The 24,085-nt window shown below is 48.5% G+C and overlaps 1 protein-coding gene across 1 annotated transcript in view; it reads right to left on the bottom strand.

Annotated features, from left to right (window-relative positions):
- The window catches only part of ATM (ATM serine/threonine kinase), a 1,424,234-nt gene that overhangs the window by 1,249,238 nt on the left and 150,911 nt on the right, over positions 1-24,085 (bottom strand). The window contains exon 8 of the mRNA XM_078657051.1: positions 7,257-7,426. Coding sequence (XP_078513177.1) covers positions 7,257-7,426 — 170 coding nt within the window. The remainder of the gene's footprint in view (positions 1-7,256; positions 7,427-24,085) is intronic.

Here is a 24,085-nt window from a genome sequence, read left to right as displayed (position 1 = left end):
TATTGTTTCAAAAAAGTTTTCTAAAAGGTGCGGCCTAATTTCAGTAGTGTCTGTTCTACTTTATTAATTCGCTTAATATTCAATTGACTACTTGGGATTACCCGCTGTCTAATTTTCAAGTCTTCACAGTTCTTGAAGCAAATCTGCGGAAATTCAACAATTGGTTCATGGGAGAACTTGTGGGTTGTTATCTCAAGAAACATAAGACATCTCTATTATCTGGCAGCAAAGTGTCTGCAGATATTAATCTGCACAGCAATACCTGTGAACGAAAACAATCTATCCAAAAATATGCTCTGTTGAAGTAAAACAAGAGACTCTGGCTTCTTGGTGTAATTTTCACCAGGTGACTTCCAACCCTCACTCTGTTAGAAGCCTGATCAGGCTTTTGTAAGAGACTCCCATCAAATGGCCCCTGGAACTAACTCTATCCAAATGTGGGTCTCAAGCTAGGTGAAAGTCCCCTCTCCCAATTACTTCAATCTGCACTCCTTCCATAACACCTTGGCTGGTGTTTGTAATAGATAGATATTTATGTATGTGGTGGAAGAGTGGTCTCTCTGTGTAGGCACCATAAGGGAGAGTCCCTCGGGGTCTCTTGTTATGGTTTCCTTCTCCCTTCCATACTACATTTGTCCAGGATTGCCACTCCTGCTGGCATAGAGGGTGTCACTATCCAATATTTCACAGGGTACTCTCCATTTTCCATTCTAAAGAGGTCCTTACACAATAAATGGGTATGCTGAAGAAAAATGAGGTTGGAGTCAAGTCACTTTTTGTAACTTCAGAATTGTACCTCTTGGTGGAAGAGTCCAACCCTGTGACATTAAGTGAGATTAATTTGAAAGTGTACCTCTATATTTGGTGTGTCAACTGTAGTTGCTATAATCTGTTTAATCAAAACAAGTTAAAAGAGTAAGGGCCTGATACAGAGTCTGGTTATCTTAGGACCGCCAGACTCGTGGTGGAGCAGCAGTGGCGGTCCAGCCATCGCCGCTCCGATCGCCCCAGTACGAGTGGGGCGGTCAGACCGCCGCTGCGTCCCACCAATTATATTATGAGTTTCCTCTTTGCTGGCAGTGTCATGGAGGTTCCTACTCCATGAACATCGTGGCGGAGAGGAAACAAAGGGGGACCTACAGGGTTCCTCTGCATGGGGATGCATGCAGGGTGGCACATTATATGCCCCCTTGTGTGCATGCAGGTCCAGATTATCATGGACTTTCAAGTCCATGCCGTGCAGGAACCTTGTTGTGCAGTCCCATTGTGGTTCGTGTTTTCTAAGGCCCCGCCACGGGACTGCCATGCCGCCTGCTCGCCAGGCCACTTAACATTTACAATCTGGCGGGCGGCGGTGGTGACTGTTGGCGGTGCAGGAGTGTAGAAGTAGCGTACCGCCAAAAGTAGTTATTAGGCTCAAGTGTATGGCTGTTCCCGACTATACTTTAAAACAAAATACCAGGCATCCAGTAACATACAATAAGAACCCCTTCTGTAAATTACTCAAAGTCCCATTTTCCATGATGCCTTCTGCCATCACCCCGACTCCATCACCCACAAATCCAGCAACTTTTTAAAAAATATCTTTATTTATACATTTTTAAACCAGTATGTTATTACAGCAGAGGGGGGAATAGAGTAAAGGCAATAATTCATTAGCTTTCCCACTGGATCTAATGTTACAACAGAGCATAATCCCAAATAGAAATTTCCAGTCAGTTCGAACAGACATCTATATCCCTCTCATCCCAACAACAGAGCCTCATCCCCAGCTTCCTGCAGCAAAAAAAGGGGATGGGTCAATTCTCTGGCTCATTTCACATATGTCATAAATGGTGTCTATATGTTTTCAAACCTGCATACAGAGTCCCTCTGGATAGTTGTCAATCTTTCCACTGCATAAATAGACCAGGCCTTCACCCACCACTGGTCTAGAGCTATCACATGGCATGCCACCATTGGAAGAGGCATAATCAACTTTTGCTCTGCCCGGAAGGGGAAGGAAAGTCATTGGTGCCCATGTGGCCTAAAACAGCCTCCTGAAGCGACCAAAGAATGCTGATGTTGGTAATGTTCTGTATGCACTCAAACACCCGATCCCAAAAAGACCATACCTTCGGGAATTCCCACCACATATACATGTACGTTCCCCTGGTAATACATCCCCTCCAGCATTCATCAGACGTGCCACATATCGCTTTTAGATGGACTGGGGTGAGGTACCACAGTAACATAAGCTTGAAGGAATTGAACTTGTATTGCAGACAGAGGGAGGACTTTGCTGCCATCTCGCATATCAATAGCTAGTCCGACTGTCAGCATGAGGGACAGGTATTGGGACCAATGTCCCACATAAGACATATATGTAATAGCAACAGGCCTATTTAAGACACAGTACAATCGTGAGACAGACCAACGCATATCTCCATCAGCCATTATATCCTCAATACCCGTCGTCTCCTGCTTCCCTCCTAGCCTCACCATGGGAATACAGGCCCAGTGTAAAAGTTGTGCGACTTGATAAAGGTCTGCAACCCGGAGCTAAAAATCATTGCCACATTAGTCTCTTGTCTTAGGATCCCCGTTGGAATACAATTGGCTAAGACATAATGTGTCACTTCCCCTAATTAAAACAGCATATTGAAAAACCACCAGAGCAACATATCCTTGGACAGTGGGAGGTGCGTGGACAATCACTGAGGTTTTCCATGACCCTGACATCAAAGACCCATTTCTGAAGAAGGTGGAGCTCCTCAAGCAGGACCGTAAGTAGATGAATGGCATGTTCTCTTATTTCCAGATCTGAGTTCTGCAACTCAGGCAAGACGAAAAGACATGAAGTGCGCACATCAGCTTCTTTGTCTCAGCCTCCACACCTGAAAGTGATGAGAAAGTGCAAGCCTGTGTTTTGACACAGGGCGATATCAGTGCAATCTTTTCTGAACTCGGGGAGCACTCTCGGATGCATCACCTGATGAATAATGTTCTAGGACATGTTTGTGAAGGTGTGAGTGTGACTCCAACCTAAACATTTCTAAAGCCATTGGGAGTCAAGGGGCAGTAGAGAACTTAAATGTTGTGTTGAGCTGAAGATACCTAGAAGTTGCAGACTTTACCCTAATTGTCTCCTATGTTTACCCCTAGTTCCCAATTTCCTTTCCCTGCACCTCCTTTAGATCACTGCTCCCCAACCATTCTTTTTTGTCCTGTTTCCCTCCCTCATTTATCCATAAAGTGAAATATTTACCACTTGAGGAACGATGTCTGTGTAAGGGCTGGGTCTGTGTTACTGGCCGGGATTTGGTCAGGGACTTAAAGCAACTCATGTTTTGTTGTGTTATATCTGGAATTTAGTGCTGGATTTGTTCTGCTCCTTGATAGTTCAATACAAATTATTTAAATCTAAACTATAAAATATACAAACACGAATCAAGCTCTTGCATAGCTCAGAACGCTATGGTTTATACTATTATAAAGCCATTTATTAGTGCTTACAAATTCAGAAGGGAGGCAAAATGAAACACAGGGAGATAGCAATGTGCACCTGATCCTTTAGTCACATAATGTTATTGAGATTTGTAGGATGCAGCTTATCACCCCTGAAGGTATCCAGGCACCAGCGCAGGAGTGTAGCTCTGGAGGTGCTCCTAGTTGAACATCCAGGTTTTCAGCTTCTTGTAGAAGTTGAGGAGTGGAGACGTGGTCCAGATATGTAGCAGGGAATTCCTTCCAGCTTTTGGCCGCAATGATGAAAAAGCGCAACCCTTCTGTCTTGCTTCTGTGGATGTGGGGGATTCGTGCAAGGCAGAGAGAAGTGGAGCATATGTGTCTGGAGGTTTGGTAGAGTTGTAGTTTGTTGTTGAGGTAAATTGATCCTGCATTGGGGAGAGCTTTGTAGGCATGGGTGAGGAGCTTGAATAGGCAGCATTAATGGACAGGTAGCCAGTGCAGTTTTGCGTGGTGAGACATGATGTGTGCCCTTCTCAGGATGTCTAGGATGAGACTGGTAGTGGTGTTTTGGATAGTTTGGAGTCTTTGAGTGAGGTGTCTAGAGATGCCAGCATATAGTGCATTGCCGTAGTCTAGTCAGCTGGTAACTCGGGCTTGGGTGACTGTCAGTCTGAAGTGCGTGGGGAGCCATTTGAAGGTTTTGAAGAGCACACTGAGGATGGCGCAACAGGATTTTGTCACAGAGTTGACTTATTTGTTCATCGTGAGCTTGCTGTCAAGGATGATACCGAAGTTCCTGGCATGGTCTGTGAGGTGGGTGTAGTACCCAATTCGGGTGGCCACCAAGAGGAGTCTGATGGGGAGTTCTTACTTCCATAGATCAGGACTTCTGTTTTATCTGTGCTGAGTTTAAGGCAGTTCTCTCACATCCAGTTTGCTACGCTGGTCATACAGGCAGTGGAACTGCTCCTGGTGTTGTTCTTTTCAGTGAGGGAGAGGATGAGCTGAGTGTCATTAGTGTAGGAGACAATGTTAATGTGTGGTGTCTTATGATACAGGCGAAAGGTGCCATTTAAACGTTGAACAGTGTTGGGCTGAGGGAGGAGCCGTGGCGGGACTCCACAGATAAATTTCCTGAGTGCAGATGTGAAAGTTGAGAGTCTGACCCATTGCATTCTGTTGATAAGTTTCCTGAGCGCAGTGGAAAAAGTTGAGTCTGACCCATTGCATTCTGTTGGCGAGGATGGAGGAGATTCAACTGAGGGCGAGAGTCCTTGGAACATCTGAAGTCTGGCGATGAGAGTTCTGTGAGAGACAGTGTTGAACGCTGCCAAGAAGCTCAAGTGGAGCGGTTTCTCCTCTTTCCATGATTAGGCGAATGCCATCTGTGGCTGCTAGGAAGGTGGTCTCAGTGCTGTGGTTGCTGTGGACTCATGAAGGGGTGGAGTCTAGAAGGTGGTGCTCTTCAAGATGGGTGGAGAGTTGCTTGTTGATCTCTTTCTCCGGGACTTTGGCTAGGAAGGGAAGGAGCAAGATGGGCCTGTAATTGCTGAGATCATTGGGACTGGCCGAGGGTTTCGTCAGCAGAGTGGTGACCTCTACTCATTTCCATCCGTCTGGAAAGTATCTTCTGGGGATGGACAAGTTGCAGGTGATGGGAAGGTTGGCACTGATCAGTGAGCCTCCCAGGTTGTACATGGGATGAGGGTAGGGGTTCAAGGGAGATCCTGAGTGGATGGACTGCATAATTCTGGTGGTGTCTTCTGCAGTGAGTGGACTCTAACTTGTTAGTAGGTGGGTGCCTCAGGTGGTGGGGGAAGGTTGCCTGGTGATCTCCTCAATGGTGGGCTGGGTTGTGAAGTTGGAGTAGATCTTGAGGATTTTGTCGTGGAAGAAGTTTGAGAGATTGCCGCGAAGGGTGCGATTGTGTTGGCAGAGGCCATTGGGTTGGCGTATTGCTTGACGATGTTGACACTTTTTTCGGCTGTTTTGAGCAGGATTAGAGCTTGATCATGAGGGCCGCTCTCCTAGCTTCTTTGATCTGTGTGTGCTATCGTCCAAGTGTGGATTTTTAGGTCTCTCCGGAAGTGTAGTCTCAGCTGGTCCACAATCTTCTTTGAAGCTGCTTGCAGTGGCATTTGGAGACTATGAATTTTTTCATGGGACCAGGATGTTGGCACAGTCTGCGATCCAGTTGTCGAATGTGGGTAGGTCTGTCATTAGGTTGTCAGTGAGGGTTGGATGATTGGATCGGAGGGCAAAGGTCCTTTATGTTGCTCCAGTTACGGCTGAATTAGAACCCAGGTATCCAGTATTAACACCTAGGCATAACCAAATGCTAACATAATGCTAAAAGTTAGTTAAGAGACAACAAAGTTTACACTTTACAAATAAAGGATGTTGGTATGACATGAGGTTCCTATTAGAAATGTAAGGAGTTGGTTTAAAACGCAGCACATGAATGTTAAGAAAAAGAAATGCCTTCCCTTAGGATAACTTGAGAGAAGTAGGACATGTATGTAATATATAGAATACAGTGTAATATAAGTAGTAAGAGTATACTCCACATTTGATGAGCACACACATATTCATTAGCTGATGATAGTTCTGACTTAAATAATCTTGAATGTATATCTATACAAAGTTCAATATGTATTTTTTTTATCATTATGTACTACCATTTCCTAAAGAAGGCTCTGTTCTAAAGGACCAAAGCACATTCAAAATAGCCTATAATACAGAAATATATTGCCTAAAATAAGGAATTCTATTACAGACATTGAAATTAATTCCAGTTAACCACCTGATATAATGCATTTGATACGGTGCCACCTCCCATCCCCTTATAAAAGAAGTAGAATAGGAACATTACATTTCTACCCTTGTGAAGTATATTCTGATCTGTAAAACCTAATGCCTTTCATTTTTAAATTGTTGAAAACACTTTGAGTAATCATGGAAACACAAATATGCATGTACATGTATAAACTATATAAATATTTGTTACATGAAATAGGAATATATTTGGTAGTGTTTGAACCTACTGTCTGTCCTTTGTTGTCCAGTTAGAACAAGAACAATATGTGAAGAAATACATAGAAAATGTCACAATAGAGACATTTATTTTACACATTATGGCAACATATTAATCTTGTACTAATTGCTTGCACCCCATTTCTCACAGTACTCTTCTACTATTCGTTCTGTGAAATCAAAAATGTGGGTGCCCTTCCACAAATAGTGACACTCTAAAGCTACTGAACACCCAGGTAGCTCCAAATTAGCCTTCACCTACAAAATGTGTGCACTAAACAAGGCTAACTCTCCAGTTTCAAGATCTAATCACCTCTTTAGACTTCCATTACCAACAACTTTCTCTCGCCACCAAGTCATCCACTCAGACATCCACTCTGCCTTTAAGCACATTTCATCTTCAAAATTAAGATGTCAGTTTTCCTAGCAGCTCAGCCACCATACCCCCAGTCCCGATCCCACACTTCCATTAATGTTACCAAACTAACTGCCCTCTACCCAATGCAAACTCAGAGGATGGAAGGCGTACTGCTAAATTTCTCCATGTGAGGGGATGTATATTTTATCTGTGATCGCATTAGGAACACCTAACCACAAACCAATTTCATGTCATTAATTACCCATCAGAGTATTATTAAGGTTGACACTTCCTGTTAGCTAAGTTACTTATATTGAATGTTAACTCCATTTTAGGTGAAACAGATCTGTGGATTGTTCTCTTAATAAATGATGATTTAACCCATAAAACACACAGATTCACTACAGTCTCTTACCTGATGACAAATGTCGGATATCAATAAAATCAGGTTCTCTTTCACAGCTTTATGGCGTGAGCCTGAAGAATACCTGCCCCTGCTACCAATCTGGTTTATCTCATTAACCAGAGCGTCATATAGATTGTACAATATGCTTTGCCATTTTGCTAAATCATATGCATAGGCACCTATAAAAAATAAAGAGTAATTACTACAGATTGCTGACAGAAACATTATGACATACAACTCACAAACTGACAAAGTATGTCCACACTAAAAGATTAGTTGGTATCAACACAAGCAAAACAAAAGAAAAACTCCTAATAGTCCATGTTACACACTTTTTCAAATGAAAGGGATGTGCAAAGAAACTGGTTTCCTATACAATGAGCATATTCTAAATTTAAAAAAACACATTTTAGCTGAATTTACTTTAATATATTCAATTTCATTAATTTAGTAACTGAAAAGCATTGTGGAGGAATTCCCAGGTTTTAAAATCAAATTTAATTTATGATCATTAGTGGTAGAGTTGGAGTAAGTCTTAAGGCGAGTTCAAAAGGTATTTTCAGTTGTTACTAGCTTTCTCTTTTAAATAAACACATTGAAATGTACTATGAATAACAGTAAATAATCAAAATAAGCATTTAAGCATAATATTCACACAATTTACGGGTTCATATCTTAACTCAATTTAGTTTAATTTATCCTAACAAAAGGGACTCTGGGGCCTGCAACATGGTGGTACTTACCCCCTTTTATCTGCATTGACTTTTGACCACTGGCAGGGGGCAAGCACTGGTTGCATGGCTCAGGGCCCATTCTGACCGACCTGGCCTTGGAGAAGACATCACTGACTGAACCCCCTAAAATCTGTTGATCTATATTATATCCTTCCCAAACTCATCCATTTGTGAGACCTGCCTGGTCGGGTATAAACACTGGCCATAACGACTGGCCCTGTTGTCCCATTGTTGCGCTGCACAGTGGGGCGAAATGGTAAATTACCCGCACTGCATGACTGCACCACTGCTTCTTCAAGTGCACACATGCATACACTACAATTGGGGAACCACAGGCCACAACAACTCCACGGCAAACTAAGATATATGAATTGATTGAATCTACGGTGGAAGAGCAGCATTACGTGGCAGGGACAGGTCCTGCTGAATCAGTTAAAAGACGCATCACTCCAGAACAGATCTTCCAAGCTATATGCGATACCAGGAAGAGGCTGTGAAACCGCTGGCAATACAGATGCGTTGGGTTATGCATGAATAGTGAATAGAGTTGGGTCCAACCCGACATGCCATCTCTCAATACGCAGATGGCGCATTATTTTACCTTAGGGCTTCCAGGACGTCCTATGCAGTATTATTGGAACTGCGGGGGGAATTTGTTGAGGAGTCAGGTCTTAAAATTACCCCACCAACGTCATTATTGTTCCCATTGCCGGCTTTGATTAGGGTGCCTGAGAAGCGGTTACCGGAGCCAGGCCTGTGAAGGGAGAACAATCATTTTCGCTACCTGAGAATTATAGTGGTGCATACATGAAAAAAGCAGTTACAGTACAATACTAAGGTTTCGGTGCAGTTTTGGAACACCCTCCCGCTATCATTTATGGGCAGAATAAAGGTGCCCGAGCTGGTGTTCCTGCCCTGCTGCCTATATGATCCAGAATTCCTTGTGCCCACTCTGTGCAGTGTGTTCTACCAGCTGAATACACTCACCTCACTTATTTGGGTGTGGAAATGCAGTAGAGTGGTTAGGACATGAGGAGATATACGGATGGTAGGCCGGGGGTCCAGAATCTGGAATATTATTGGGGGGTTTTTGTTTGTAGATCTAGATAGTGGGGCTTATCACCCGTGAGGGTATCCATGTTCTGTCCATGGCACAGAGAGATTAAGTGATTTGCCCAGAATCGCAGACCGCGAGACACTAGCCAGGATCCACAGCTCCTGAGTTGGCACCCTCTCCTCCTTATGATTATACCTCAAACATGCAACACACAGTAAAATGGATGGTGGAGGGCACTAACTGAGAGAAGGCTTTGCAGTCGGGAATGGTGGAGTGAGCTCCGGTGTTTTTTGATAGCTGGATCGAGCGTGTCCCCTACAGTACCCTATGTGGTGTGTCAGACTGTGGTGGTGTGGCAAAGATTGGTTACAGTGGTGATCCAAGAGCATTGCCACTGTGGGTATTAGCTCCATTCCGACAGATGGAGGAGGTTATGTCATTTCAATCTTGGCCTAAGGGAGGCTGAGGGCTGGTGGGTGACCTGTATCCTAATGACATATTTATATCCTTTCAGGACGAGCGCATTAAGTTCCAACTGGGTCTCGGACCGTTTTTACACCAATGCGGTATAAAAGACATAGCCAGAACTGTTTGGACGTCTTTTCCTGTTGCACCACTTGTGTCTGCTATGCTGGGGGCACTGCTGGTGCTAGGGTCTGGACATCATCTTATTTCATTGATTTAGAAGGTGCTACAGGCAGACATGAACGTTGGGCCACTGACAGTAAGGTAGGTCTGGGAAATAGATGCTGGAGTTCCGTTTTCAGATGTGGACTGGGAGCTGGTGAAGTCAGTGTCCAGCAAAGCCTGCTTCAAATTAATTCATTTCAACTTTTTACTTCATACATACAGGGGCAGTGAGCTTTACACAGAATTATTCTAGAGCGCAATTCCGGGTGTCCCATTTGTGGGGTTGGGAAGTAGACTTTATGCACATGGGTTGGGTTTGTCCACAAGTGAGTAAGTTATGGGGGAGAATTGTAAGTTGAGTTAGACTACTACATTGGCTTTCTCAGCCACTCCTCAGTTTTGTTTGCTGGGCAATCTTGTTCAACCCCCCAAAAATGGAACATTACATACTGTTTCCTATAGTTTGCCCTGGTGTTGGCAAGAAAGCGGGTGGCAATCACATGGATGGGGACCCAGGCCCCCAATGAAGAGCACTGGGTTCAAGATGTATCTGAGTGGGCGGTGACAGCAGGAGCGAGGAAAAGCAGAGGCATCACAGCCGCTCCGATCCTAAATTATCTGTTGGTTGGGAAGCTTGGGGCGTACTGTGTAATAAGTTCTTGGTCCCGGAAGGAGACTCCTCAGATGAGGACTCCATGGCAACTGGTTGAATCAACACTCACCTGTAACTTTTACCTCACCTGGTTTGCTTGGTCACTGTATCTGTCAACATGATACGTACTGTGTTTTGTCTACACTGATGTTGCAATGCAACCTTCAATCACAGTACAGCCTGCAGTTTGTTGTTTATGATTATAATTTAATAAAAAAAGGTTTACAAAAATTTGCCAGTGTGGGACTCCAAGGATGGTGACTAGAAGAGAGAGCACTGAGTTTGAGGGATGTTTACAAAGAGTAAGCTTGGGTGGAAGCATCTTGGTGTGATCCTGTTTTCTTGAAGGTCAAGGTGCATTCACAATCAGATTGCCAAGATGAATATAAGTCATCTGGCAAACTTAAATCATCTGAAAAAGTACAGGGGGAACTGCCAAGGGAGGAGAGAGACTAGGTGAGGGGTGATAAAGAGCGGAGTAAGGTGATCGCTGTGATGATTATTTGGAGATTGTCTGCCAATGAGAGGAGTCCATTGGAGACCAAGATTAGATGAGATGGTCGATATGGCAGTAATGCTCGTGAGTGTTGCTCTAGAGGTGATAAGGTGACAAAGGCGTGTGCTGCAGCACCAGTAACTTTGCTGGATAGAGTGTGGAAGAAACTGGGGCTTGACATGAAGGATCACTTTTGCGCACCCATGAGAAAAAGTATTTGCTGGTGTCGTGGATTCTTTTTCTAAATGCCCAAAGGTGTTGCCACAGAGATAATCACGGATTTCCTTGAAGAGGTGTATTATAAGGAATGTGAGCCGGAGGCATTAGTTTTGGACAATAGCCCATGATTCACAAGTGCCAACTTTGCTGCATATTGAAGAAGTTTGCAGTAATTCACAAAACAATTGTAGCGTACCAACTTGAGGCCAAAGGGCAGGTACAGTAGCTCAACCGTGTATTCAAAGAATCTATGCAGTTGGCTTTAGGGGGAGGAATGGACTGGGGGATGTTCTTCGTGGTTACCCTACAATTATTTTAGAACACCGCTCCCTATTCTAGCTGTTTCCCACCAGCTCGATCTTTGCACAGGCCATGCCACATCCTCCTACAATTTCAAAACTTACTATTTTCAGTAACTGTACAACTATTCTGCAGCGTAATCACCAATAACAGTGGGCCACTGAAACAGGACTAGCCTTTTGTAGCAAACCCAGGCACCCATAACATCACAAACACTCCCACACACAACTGCTTCTCCCGGGCACTATGAAATTTATGTTGCCTTGCTTTGGGATTGTGCTTCTTACATCGTTCTCCAGATCATATCCCTATCCAGTGTGCTAACTTCCCTGCCACACTTCCCATTTAATACAGAACACTGCCTTCTGACATTTTAACTGCTCACAGTGATTTTGCTTGTCACAGAATGAAGTGATTTGAATAAAGGCAATGTTTCCTCCTGCTCATCCCTTTCATGGCCAACTGTACTTCCTCCTTAAACATACAACAACATTTCACCATTCTCTTCTTGTGAGTTACACACTGCATTAAAGTGCAGCACGCTACACTACTTATGAAATGTAACCATTTATCAATGCAACTATTAAACACGTAACAATCCTTTACGTAAACCATGCCATTCATTTATTTATTAGGAGTTTCATACAGCAAGGACCAAGTACAGTGGATAAATGAGCATTCAAAACAGTGTCCAAATTATTGTTACAGGTTACTAGAGTAGCCCCTGAACAATGCATTTTGCAAGGTAGACATTATGGTTAAATAATTTCAACCAATGAAAGCAAGTTTGTTGTTGCGCCTAGACTGTAGTGACCATTACATGTAATTCCAATATAAGTAAAAAAGATAGAACAACCGATATAAACATAGGTGTAAAAAATATCTTTATGACATAACTATTGCGTATAAGGAAATCGATCTTAATCACCAAATTCATTGGATAGATTCTACTGTCTTTAAACCTTCTAACTGGCAGGGGAACAACAGTTTTTTCAGCTCTTCTGTTTTTTGATAGGTGAACTGATGTGTAGGTTGAGATTCTTGTTCAAAAAAAGGATATTAAAGAATCGGATCATCTGACAATGGCATGATGTCAGTTCAAAATTGTCAGAGAGCTGAACTGGGCTTCGGTAAATGTGTGAAAATTTGAGGGGGAGAAGGATATGACAGATTACGAGGCCTCTGCTTTCACTGTGTTGAACTTGAGATGATGAATCAACCTCCTGGCCAAGATTTCAGCCAAAATGGACTATGATTTCCATTCCCTCATGGGAGATTAACAGATAAAACAGGGTATTGTTGACGTAGAAGTGATAAAACACAAGTGAGTATTTGAGAGAGGCTTGTTGCTCACTGTGAAGGTGGTGGGGGAGAGACAAAGGACCTCTGAGGAATACTTTGGTAGGGAAATGAGTTGGTAGAGAGTGAATGTGCTACTTTTCAGTCTTGAATTTTTTTTTTCAAGTAACAACAACAAATCTACACTATTCATTCACATTCTACCCGTAGAAATTCTCAGAAGAGTGCCGTCAATTATCGTGGCAAAGAGTGCCAACAGATCCAGGTAGATGGGGCATTTGTAGCCTCTGTCTGGAACATGTACTGCATCATCAACTTTAGTGAGAACTGCAGTTTCTATGTAACATCCCAACTGTTAGACCGGTCTGCCTTAGGGTGGGTCTTCCCCTAAACCTTTTGCTTACCTACCTCCCTTTATGTACTGAAATTCATTTTTGTTGGCCTTAGGAATCGGAGCACGTTACCACTCCTAGTCAGTGCTAAAGTGCTTGTGCTTATTCCCCTTAACATGGCTTGATTTGCCCGACACCTAATTGCCGTAATTAATTCACTTATACGCCCCTTGAAGAGTGGTATACCATAAACCCAGGGCCTGTAAATTAAATGCTACTAGTGAGGCTGCAGCACTTAAATTGTGCCACCCACTTAAATAGCACCTTAAAACATGTCCCAGGTCTGCCATTGCAACCTGAATGCAGTTTTGAACTGCCAATTCGACTTGGCTATTGAACCCTCTTGGCAAGCCTTACATTTCCCTTTTATTGCATATATTTCAACCCTATGGCAGGACCTAGGTAGTTCATAGGGCAGGGTGCATTGCAATTAAAAGGTTGGACAAGTACGTTTAGGTATTACATGTCCTGGTAGTGAAACACTCCTACATTAGTTTGTCACTACTGTGAGGCCTACCTGTCCCATAGGATAATATTGGATTACCTTATTACATTTAATAAGTACTAATTTGATTGGGACCAGGTAACTAGTTCATGTTTGGTATCCATGGAATTGTAATGTAAACCCTCTTTAATGGTAAAGTTACATTTTAACAACAACTTTGAAAATGACACTTTTAGAAAGTTGGCATTTTCCTGCACCAGCCCCTTTGTGCCTGCAGCCTGTCTTGGGTCACCTGACTGGGTGTAACTGAAAGATTTGGTGAATTCCTCCTAGCCAGTCACAGAACAGAGGTATTAGGTGTGCCTGAATAGGACATCTTCTGGCAAGATGGGGGTAGAGCAAAGTTCCACTTACAACTGAATAGGGTGTTATCTGCCTACACACAAATGGCCTAGCACCTCTACATTTGTCACTGCAGCCAGATTGGAGCCAGGGCAGGGGAGCCAGGAAATTCCATGCACTTCAAAGAACTTTCTAGATGCTTCTTACACCTTCCAGAGAAAGCCTGGAGCCGGTCTTGAACCCTCAGAAGCCAGCCTAGCTGCTGAGCCCGGCATCTTCACCTGAACACAGGAATACCAGAGTGACTCCAAGAGCTAGTTTGCTGGCCTCCTGTTCAGAGCAACAGGGACCCAAAAGGCTCCCACCATCATGAACCCACACCTGGACCCAGCCTGAGTGAGTCCTGAACCCCCGAGTGGTGTACCACCAGTCCAGGACCCCTTGTTGTGGTGCTTAAGGCACCCCGATGGCAAAATCCCCAAACAGACATTTTGGACAAAAACTGCTCTGAGAACCAGGAGGGGCCAGTGACCAGCCTGTTCACCAATCTGCTCAAGTTGTGTCACCAATCAGGCTTCTGCTGCTACATGCTTCTCTGCAGCAGCAAATCCTGTTTGGCGGGCCTTCACCAAAGGGGTATCTGGCTTTTTGGAACTGTCTTCGGCTACAGCTCTATCGAGATTTTAGGATTTAAAAAAAGAGGATAAGTCAGAACGTAGAAATCTTCACTGCAGCTTTGACTCATGGCTCCCCGACAACTCTACCACCTCAGACACCACCTGCAGCCTTGCCCCATGAACTTTCCCTTTTCAGAACATTTTTCTCAAAATTTCTTTTCAGTCTGAAGGTAAGGGCTGACCGGACCCAATCCATTTCTTGTATCTCTCCATTGCGGTCCGTCATATTTTTCGACTTTGACTGGGCCGTGCAAGACTAGATGTCCGCAGTTGGTGCTTTTACCTGTTAGGTACTTGATTTTACTAAAATATTTCAACATTTATCAGTCTGGTTCTACTGATTGGATTGTTGTTTTAGTGTCAAATAACTTGCTAAAATGTACTCTATTTTCTACAACGGTGTCTGATATTTCTTGTGCCTTCACTTTATTACTGTCTGTGTGCTGCATACAAACTTTACATATTGCCTGTAAGTTAAGCCTGGTTGTTTTTTGTGTCAAGCTACCCAGGTTTAAGTACAGGTTAATTTAGTGACATTTTGTGGTTCACCCTACAGGGGATAGTGGCTTGTTAGATTCAAGTTTTTTCTAGAAGGTCCTTTTCAGTTCCGAGACTTTTCAGCTGAGCCTCCACGCAATAATGGAATACCATCTTCAGAAGCTCAGTTATCTACCTGCTGCGATCCTTAAAAAAGTGTCTGACAACCTTGAAAAATTATTTGATACAACAAAAGCATACTGCAGCCTCAGAAGGAGCCTCATACATGACAGTATCAGTACCACTCAATATGTAATGAGAGATCAGGCTGGATCAGTAATATGCTTCAACATTGGTGAAAAAACAGGTTAGAGTAAACCTTTTGGAGCTAAATAAACAGCCATTTTATTGTCAAAAAATCAACTAACAATGATCTAAGGAGCAGTAAGTGAGTAAACGGCTACCTTAATTACTGAACTTAAATAAATTACAAGATTTTAGTTGCATCCTAAGCCTGGAAAAGTAGAATACATGTAAATTACAATACTGGATAAAATCACAACCCTTAATCTATAAACTATTAATGGATTTAAGCAGAATAAAACCCTGAACATTGAGGTAATCTGGTTTTCTTTGTTAAGGACAAAAACAGTAAGCTTTCATGCCCGGATTTTACAAATGGGCAATAGCCCACATTTATTCATTCGCAAGCTCAAAAAGATCAAGTTACCTACTTTCAAAACCACCCTTTTTGTTCGAGAATCTAACTGCAGATTCTTCATCTTGTGAATACCACCTGGTGTCAGACAGGGCCCAGAGAATAGCAATTGTCGAGCACGTTTATAGGTGAACTCATGATCCTCTGTTTTAGATCTGTTCCAACTCGATGTGATGTCCTACCACTATATCCACCTCCGCACAGCAGATTCTTTTTGATATTCGCCTGTGCCATCAGACGCAGAGTAGATAGAAATCGAAATATGCCACTGTGTAGATCTCTAGTTTGGAATATAATTAATGGAATGAATTAGTGCATTTCACGGAACAGGGAGGAGTGTAGATCAGCGAGGAATCTTCTGTTATTATATAGTGTCTCTTAGTTCTCTAGTTTGGAATATAATTCATGGAATGAATTAGTTCATTCCACAGAACAGGGAGCAGTGTGGATCAGTGAGGAATCTGCTGTTATTACATAGTGTCTCTACCAGAAAAGGTGTTACCGAAGGTAAGTAACCTATTCTTCTGATAGAGACTTCTAACCGCAGATTGTTAACCTTGTGAATAGATACCAAAGCAGTACCACTACAGATGGTGGGTCTGTGAAATGGCTCAGATCAGAAAATCCTGCAAGACAGAGCGTGCAGAGTGCCCATCAAGCCAGACATGGTCATTGTTAGACGGGGACCCTGAGGGTCGGCCGTCTACTGAGGGAGAGGTCCCCGATGAGGACCACCTCCGGCGATTGTACAGATATGTCACCTCCCTCCCCACAAACAGCCACCACACCAGGTTGAGTTCAATACTTTTATATAAGGTTTGTAGAGCACGGATATTGGCGATACAGGATATCTCGGACCCGAGGGTCCTCTCACTTCTAGTCTCTGTAGGGAAAAGGGGGTAGCGGGACAGTCTTGGTACCGGGTCGGTACAGGAGGTGGCAAGAGGTGAGCTCACAATCCTCGAGCTGGCGAGTCTGCAAGTCGGGCCGCGGCAGCGCCAGCAGGCCAAGACGATGGTTTCACGAGGCAGAGGGCCGCGGCAGCGCCAGCAGGCCAAGACGATGGTTTCACGAGGCAGAGGGCCGCGGCAGCGCCAGCAGGCCAGTCGCGGATGAGTTCTTCTCGGGTCTCTCGACTCCAGGATACAACTGCCTTCCTGGTCTGGCCCTGCCCCAGTTATAGGTCTGGTCCCCTTTGATGTCTGGACCCTCGCGCCTGGGGGCCGGGAGGTCCGGGATGAGGGAGTCCAGACACCCAGCAGGGGGGTGGAGCCAGCGCCCAGGGCGGCCTGGGGTGATCGACACCTGGCGGAGGAGAGCCGTTGACGATTCCTTCTCCGATTGACTCGCCAAGTGGTCACTCTGCCTCCTGGGAGGAGGTTGGTGCCTCGATGTCGGGGCCGGCCGGGCCCAGGGTTAGGGTCGAGTTGAGGCCACGCGGCCTCGTGCTGTAGTACCCCAAAATGGCGGCTGGGCCGAGGCCGGGGTGCGGATGATGACCCGGGCCAGCTGGGTCCGGAGCTGGTGTCTTGTGGTGGAGGGATTGCAGGTTACTTCGGGTGGTCGCCGGGGACTCTGGCTGGGGATTCAGGGAGAGCCAGGGTCCGGGTCCCGTTGCGGGGAGGGGGGACATCCCGACCATGCGGCCTGTCCAACATGCGTCCCCCCCAGCTGAAGGCGGGGAGAGTCAGCCATCTTGCTGGGGACTCTCCTCGCTGAGGCGGAAAAAGCGTGACAGGCCGTCTGCGTTGGCGTGGTCCTGGCCTGGACGATGTTCCACCGTGAAGTCCATCCCCTGTAGGGAGATGGACCAGCGCAACAGCTTCGGGTTCTCCCCCCGCATTTGCATCAGCCATTGCAGGGGTCGGTGGTCTGTTTGCACCCGGAAGTGGGTGCCGAAGAGGTAGGGCCGGAGCTTCTTGAGTGCCCAGACTACGGCGAAGGCCTCCCTCTCAATGGTGCTCCAGCGCTGTTCTCGGGGCAGTAGGCGTCTGCTGATGAAGGCCACTGGTTGGTCGACCCCTTCGGGGTTGAGTTGGGAGAGGACGGCCCCCACACCATGATCGGAGGCGTCCGTCTGCACAATGAATTCCCGGCTGTAGTCGGGAGCCTGGAGCACGGGGGCCGTGCACATGGCGGTCTTCAATTTCTCGAAGGCCGATTGGCAGTCCGGGGTCCAGTTGACTGTCTTGGGGCTCTTCTTGGAGGTGAGCTCTGTGAGGGGCCCCTCGATGCTGCCATAGTCCTTCACGAACCGCCGGTAGTATCCGGTGAGCCCCAGGAAGGCCCGGACCTCCGTTTGGGTCGTAGGGGGTTGCCAGGCCTGGATGGCAGCAATCTTGAGCTGGAGGGGGGCCACCAGCCCGCTTCCCACTTGGTGTCCCAGGTAGGTCACGGACCCTTGGCCAACCTGGCACTTGCTGGCCTTGATGGTGAGCCCGGCTTGCTGGAGGGCGTGTAGAACCTCCCGCAGGTGGCGGAGGTGGTCGGTCCAATGATGGCTGTACACAGCAATGTCGTCCAGGTAGGCGGCGCTGAAGTCTTCCAGGCCCGCCAGTACCTGGTTCACCAGCCGTTGGAACGTTGCCGGAGCGTTTTTCATGCCGAAGGGCATTACTTTAAAGTGGTAGTGCCCGTCCGGGGTAGAGAAGGCGGAACGTTCTTGGGCCCTAGGGGTGAGGGCGATCTGCCAGTAGCCCGCCGTTAGGTCGAAGATGCTCAGGTAGCGGGCGGCCCCCATCCGGTCAATTAGCTCATCTGCCCGGGGGATGGGGTGAGCGTCGGTCCTGGTAACTGCATTCAGCCCCCGATAGTCCACGCAGAACCGGAGCTCAGGGGCAACGCCCGGGGCGGCCGCCTTGGGAACCAGGACGACTGGGCTTGCCCAGGGGCTGTCTGAGGGTTCGATCCCTCCTAGGGCCAGCATTTTGGACACCTCGGTCTGGATGCAGGCTCGCACCCGGTCTGGTACGCGGTACGCCCGGTGTCGAATAGGAGGGCTGTCCCCGGTGTCCACATCGTGAAGGCACCAGGGGGTGACTCCGGGTGTGAGGGAGAACAGGGAGGCGAACCGCCTCAGGAGGGCTTGACAGTCTTGGCGTTGCTCCGGGGACAGGGCCTCGGAGAGCTGGACCCCTTCCACTGAGCCATCCCGCTCGAGGGTCCTCAGTAAGTCCGGAAGGGGTTCGGAGTCTTCTTCCGTCCCGTTATCGGTAGCCATCAGGAGGCTGAGTTCGGATCGCACAAAATGGGGTTTGAGCCTGTTGGCATGGAGGACCCGTAGGGGGTTCCGGGCAGTCTCCATGTCGATTAAATAGGTGACGGGCCCCTTGCGTTCGATCACCTTGAAGGGTCCGGACCATTTGTCTTGGAGTGCACAGGGTTCAACCGGGGACATCACCAAGACCCGTTGTCCCGGTTCGAACTCAATGGAGGATGCGTGCTGATCGTACCATCTCTTCATGTCCTCCTGACTGGCCTCGAGATTGGCTTTGGCGGTTTCTCGGAACTGCCGGGTCTGGTTGCGAAGAGCCAGGAGATACCTGTAGATGTCTGGGGGAGTTTTCTGGGGAGGCTGCTCCCAACCTTCCTTGACTAGGCTGAGGGGGCCCCGGACGGGGTGCCCGTACAGGAGTTCAAATGGGCTCAAGCCGAGGGATTTCTGCGGGACCTCCCGATAGGCAAACAGGAGGCATGGAAGTAGCACGTCCCACTGGCGTCGAAGGGGTTCCTCTAGGCCCATAATCATTCCCTTGAGGGTGCGGTTGAACCTCTCGACCAGTCCGTTTCCTTGCGGGTGATAGGGGGTCGTGAATTTGTAGGTGACCCCGCATTGTTGCCAGAGAGACTTCATATATCTGGAGATAAAGTTTGTGCCCCTGTCGCTGACGACCTCCCGGGGGAACCCCACCCGGGAGAAGATCCCCATCAGGGCTCGGCCCACCACGGGGGCCGTCACAGTCCGAAGAGGGATGGCCTCGGGATAGCGGGTGGCGTGGTCTACTAGGACCAGGATGAACCGGTGTCCTTGGGCTGTTCGGGGGTCGAGGGGCCCCACAATGTCTATTCCCACTCGTTCGAACGGGATGGTGACGACAGGAAAGGGTTGTAAAGGTGCTTTGATTTTTCGGCCACTTTTTCCGCTGGCCTGGCAGGTGGGGCAGGCCCTGCAGTGGTTGGTGACATACTTTCGCATTTGGGGCCAGAAAAAATGGGTCACCAGGCGGTCGTAGGTTTTATCCTGTCCCAGGTGTCCGGCAAGGGGGACATCGTGGGCTAAGTTCAGGAGAAAGTCTCGGAAGCGAAGGGGCACCACCAGCACCCGACTGGCTCCTAGTTCTGCAATTTTCTGCTCGCTGTAGAGCAGGTCTTGGTCCCAGTAGATCCAGTGGGCCCCCGAGGTATCCCCTGTGCTCTGGGCCAGGGCTTGCTGCCGGAGTCCTTCGAGAGAGGGACATGTTTTCTGTTCGGCCCGGAATTGTTCCTGAGTGGGGCCTCCCTCCTGACGCCATTGTGCCAGGTCAGGGACATCCCGAAGCTGGTCGGATCCTTCCTCTGTTTGGGTCGAGGGACTGGTTTCTGGGGCGGCCTCCTCTGGGACGAGCGCGGGAGGAGGTTCCGGCCACTCGGGCTCTTCTAGACTGGGGACCGCGCGGGCGGTCATGGACCGGGTCGTGACGCAGACCCATTCGGGGAGGCCGAGCATCCCCAGGTGTTCTCTCCGTTCGACGGCTGCCCAGGGAGAGCTTTCGAGGTAGTTTCCTAGGAGGCAATCCACGGGGGCATCATCGCGGACAGTTACCTTTAACATCCCTGTTACTCCTCCCCACTCGAAGGGGACGCAGGCCATGCGACACAGACTTTCGGAGTTGTCTGCTGATCGGACAGGGCAAAGAATGTTCGGCAGGATTTGGTCTGGAGTGACAAGGTGGCGTCGGACCGCCGTTACACTGGCCCCGGTGTCGCGGAGGGCTTCCGCCCGGCGGCCATTAATGTTGACCCACTGGCTGTACTTCTGCGTGTTGGCGGGAAGGGGGGCCCGCGGAATCATCTCTCTCTCCCCCAAGCAGACCAGCGCCATGGCGGCTGGTGCCCACTCAGAGGGGTCGGTCTCGTACTCTTCTTGGTCGTCCGGGATTAGTTCTTCCCCTAGGGCGGCCGCTGCGACCTGGCGGGGGGTAGTGTTCGGATTCTTTGGGCAGTTGGGATCACTGGCGTAGTGGCCGGGTTGCTGGCATCTGTGGCACATAACGTTGGCCCGGAAACCGGCCCGGATGGCCGGGCTCCCTCGGCCGGCCGGGGTCGAGGGGCTGCTTGTGGGCGACAAGGGGCCGGGGTCTCTCCCCCGACCCTGGCCCCCTCCTCCTCCTCCCCGGGGGCGATGGGGCCCTGGGTACGGTCTGGATGATTCGCTGGGTCCGTTCCGGCTAACTCGGGTGCTTTCCCACCGGTCGGCTTCGGCGGCGAGTTGTCGAGGTTCGGTTAGTTTACTGTCCAAGAGGTGTTGCCGGAGTTCCACGAAGCAGTTGTTAGACAGGTGCTCCCATACGATAAGGTCGAAAAGTTGTTCGTAGGTGGTCACTTTGTTGCCCTTGATCCACCCTTCGAAGGCTCGACTAAAGAAGTTCACGTACTCCACCCAAGTCGTACCCGGAATCCGTTTGCAGTCGCGGAACCGCTGGCGGTACATCTCGGGTGTGAGCCCGTATCGAGTGAGGAGGGCGGCCTTCATGTGGTCGTAGGATGTCATCAGATGGTCCGGGAGTTGCAGCAGGGCGTCCCGCCCTTCGTTGACAAACCTCCCCCATAACCCGGCTCCCCAGTCGCTCCGTGGAATCCGGTGGGAGGTCATGGCCACCTCATAGGCTTTAAACCACTGCTGTATATCATCGTTCTTGTGGTATTCCCGGATGACATCTTTGGGGATGTGAACCTTGGGCTCGGTAGAGGCAGGCAGGGTCGGTCGTTCGGGGAACCCGAGTTCTTTATTCTGTTTCTGGATTTCCAGTTCCTTGAGATTGCGCTCATGTTCGTACGCTAGTTTCTTTTCCTCTAGCTCTCTCTGTTTTTGCTTCTCTTCTCGCTCCTCTCGGAGCCGTAAGTGTTCCAGAGTTATTTTTTGTTCCGCCAGTTTGAGCTCTCCATCCAAGCGAAGTCGGGCCAGTTCTAATTCGTGGAGTCTGCTTTTTTCTCTTTCTTGGATCTCTTCCAGGGAGAGACCCGCTCTTCTTTCTTCAATTGGTGCGCGGCCCGTCTCGGTTGTTCGTGTTCGGGGTACGGCCGTACCCGTTTCTGCCCAAGCTTCTAGGGCTCGTTTGAAGTCTTCCTTTGTGCTCAGACCTGTGGTTGGAAGGCCAAGTTCTATGCAATATTGCTTCAGTTCCCGGTGGTTGTAGTCTTCCAATTTTTCCATCTGGAATTTTTCCGTTGTTCCGCTCTCTGTTGTCATGGTGGTTGTGTGTCGTGGGGAGAGTGACTCTCTGTACTATTATGCGTAGGTTCGGATCGCGCCGCTGGCCACCAATGTTAGACGGGGACCCTGAGGGTCGGCCGTCTACTGAGGGAGAGGTCCCCGATGAGGACCACCTCCGGCGATTGTACAGATATGTCACCTCCCTCCCCACAAACAGCCACCACACCAGGTTGAGTTCAATACTTTTATATAAGGTTTGTAGAGCACGGATATTGGCGATACAGGATATCTCGGACCCGAGGGTCCTCTCACTTCTAGTCTCTGTAGGGAAAAGGGGGTAGCGGGACAGTCTTGGTACCGGGTCGGTACAGGAGGTGGCAAGAGGTGAGCTCACAATCCTCGAGCTGGCGAGTCTGCAAGTCGGGCCGCGGCAGCGCCAGCAGGCCAAGACGATGGTTTCACGAGGCAGAGGGCCGCGGCAGCGCCAGCAGGCCAAGACGATGGTTTCACGAGGCAGAGGGCCGCGGCAGCGCCAGCAGGCCAAGACGATGGTTTCACGAGGCAGAGGGCCGCGGCAGCGCCAGCAGGCCAAGACGATGGTTTCACGAGGCAGAGGGCCGCGGCAGCGCCAGCAGGCCAAGACGATGGTTTCACGAGGCAAAGGGCCGCGGCAGCGCCAGCAGGCCAGTCGCGGATGAGTTCTTCTCGGGTCTCTCGACTCCAGGATACAACTGCCTTCCTGGTCTGGCCCTGCCCCAGTTATAGGTCTGGTCCCCTTTGATGTCCGGACCCTCGCGCCTGGGGGCCGGGAGGTCCGGGATGAGGGAGTCCAGACACCCAGCAGGGGGGTGGAGCCAGCGCCCAGGGCGGCCTGGGGTGATCGACACCTGGCGGAGGAGAGCCGTTGACGATTCCTTCTCCCATTGACTCGCCAAGTGGTCACTCTGCCTCCTGGGAGGAGGTTGGTGCCTCGATGTCGGGGCCGGCCGGGCCCAGGGTTAGGGTCGAGTTGAGGCCACGCGGCCTCGTGCTGTAGTACCCCAAAATGGCGGCTGGGCCGAGGCCGGGGTGCGGATGATGACCCGGGCCAGCTGGGTCCGGAGCTGGTGTCTTGTGGTGGAGGGATTGCAGGTTACTTCGGGTGGTCGCCGGGGACTCTGGCTGGGGATTCAGGGAGAGCCAGGGTCCGGGTCCCGTTGCGGGGAGGGGGGACAGCCCGACCATGCGGCCTGTCCAACAGTCATTCAGGCGGTAGTGTTTTGTGAATGTGTGGAGGGAAGCCAACGTAGCAATCTGGCAGACGTCCAAGATTGGCACACTGCCAATCAGCAAAGTGGTAGCAGCCTTTACTCTGGTGGAATGAGCGCACAAGCCTTCTGCGGACCACATTTTGGCAAGCCCGTAGCACACGTTCATGCATAAAAAATCCGTCAAGAAATGGTTTTCTTTTACACCACTTACTGCTTTTCTCCTGAGAAGACCACAAAAAAGTTGATCGTTCAATCGAGGTCTCTGGTGCGATCGATGTAAAAACAAAATGTCCGCTTAGAGTCAAGACGTTAAAGCCCTCCTTTTAGAGGGGTGAGTTGAAGCATAGAACGCCAGTACGAAACGGATTACTCTATGGGAAAAGGCCTGCCGACCTTGGGCAGCAATGCCGCTTTAGTCTGGAGCATCCAGTTTGTCCAGATAGAAGGATGCACGTGGTTGTTGAACGGACAAGGTCTGGAGTTAACTTACTAGCTGGACAGATGTAATGTTAGTGAGAAACACTTTTTATGGTCTGTAAACGTAGAGAGCAGCAGCACATCGGCTCAAACAGAGTGCACATCAGTGAGGTAACACACCAAACTAAGCTCCTACTGTGGCATCACAAAAGGATAGGGAAGATGTGGATAAGTCCCTTTAAGAAACATGTCACAGGTAATTTGAAAAGGAACGGCGTTCAAGCAAACTCAGAAAGGTTGAAAATGCAGAAAGATCATCTG

The sequence above is a fragment of the Lissotriton helveticus genome, chromosome 8 (assembly GCF_964261635.1).
Source record: "Lissotriton helveticus chromosome 8, aLisHel1.1, whole genome shotgun sequence".
NCBI lineage: Eukaryota > Metazoa > Chordata > Amphibia > Caudata > Salamandridae > Lissotriton > Lissotriton helveticus.
Note: the sequence above shows the minus strand (reverse complement) of the source record. Positions and strands in the feature narration are given on the sequence as shown.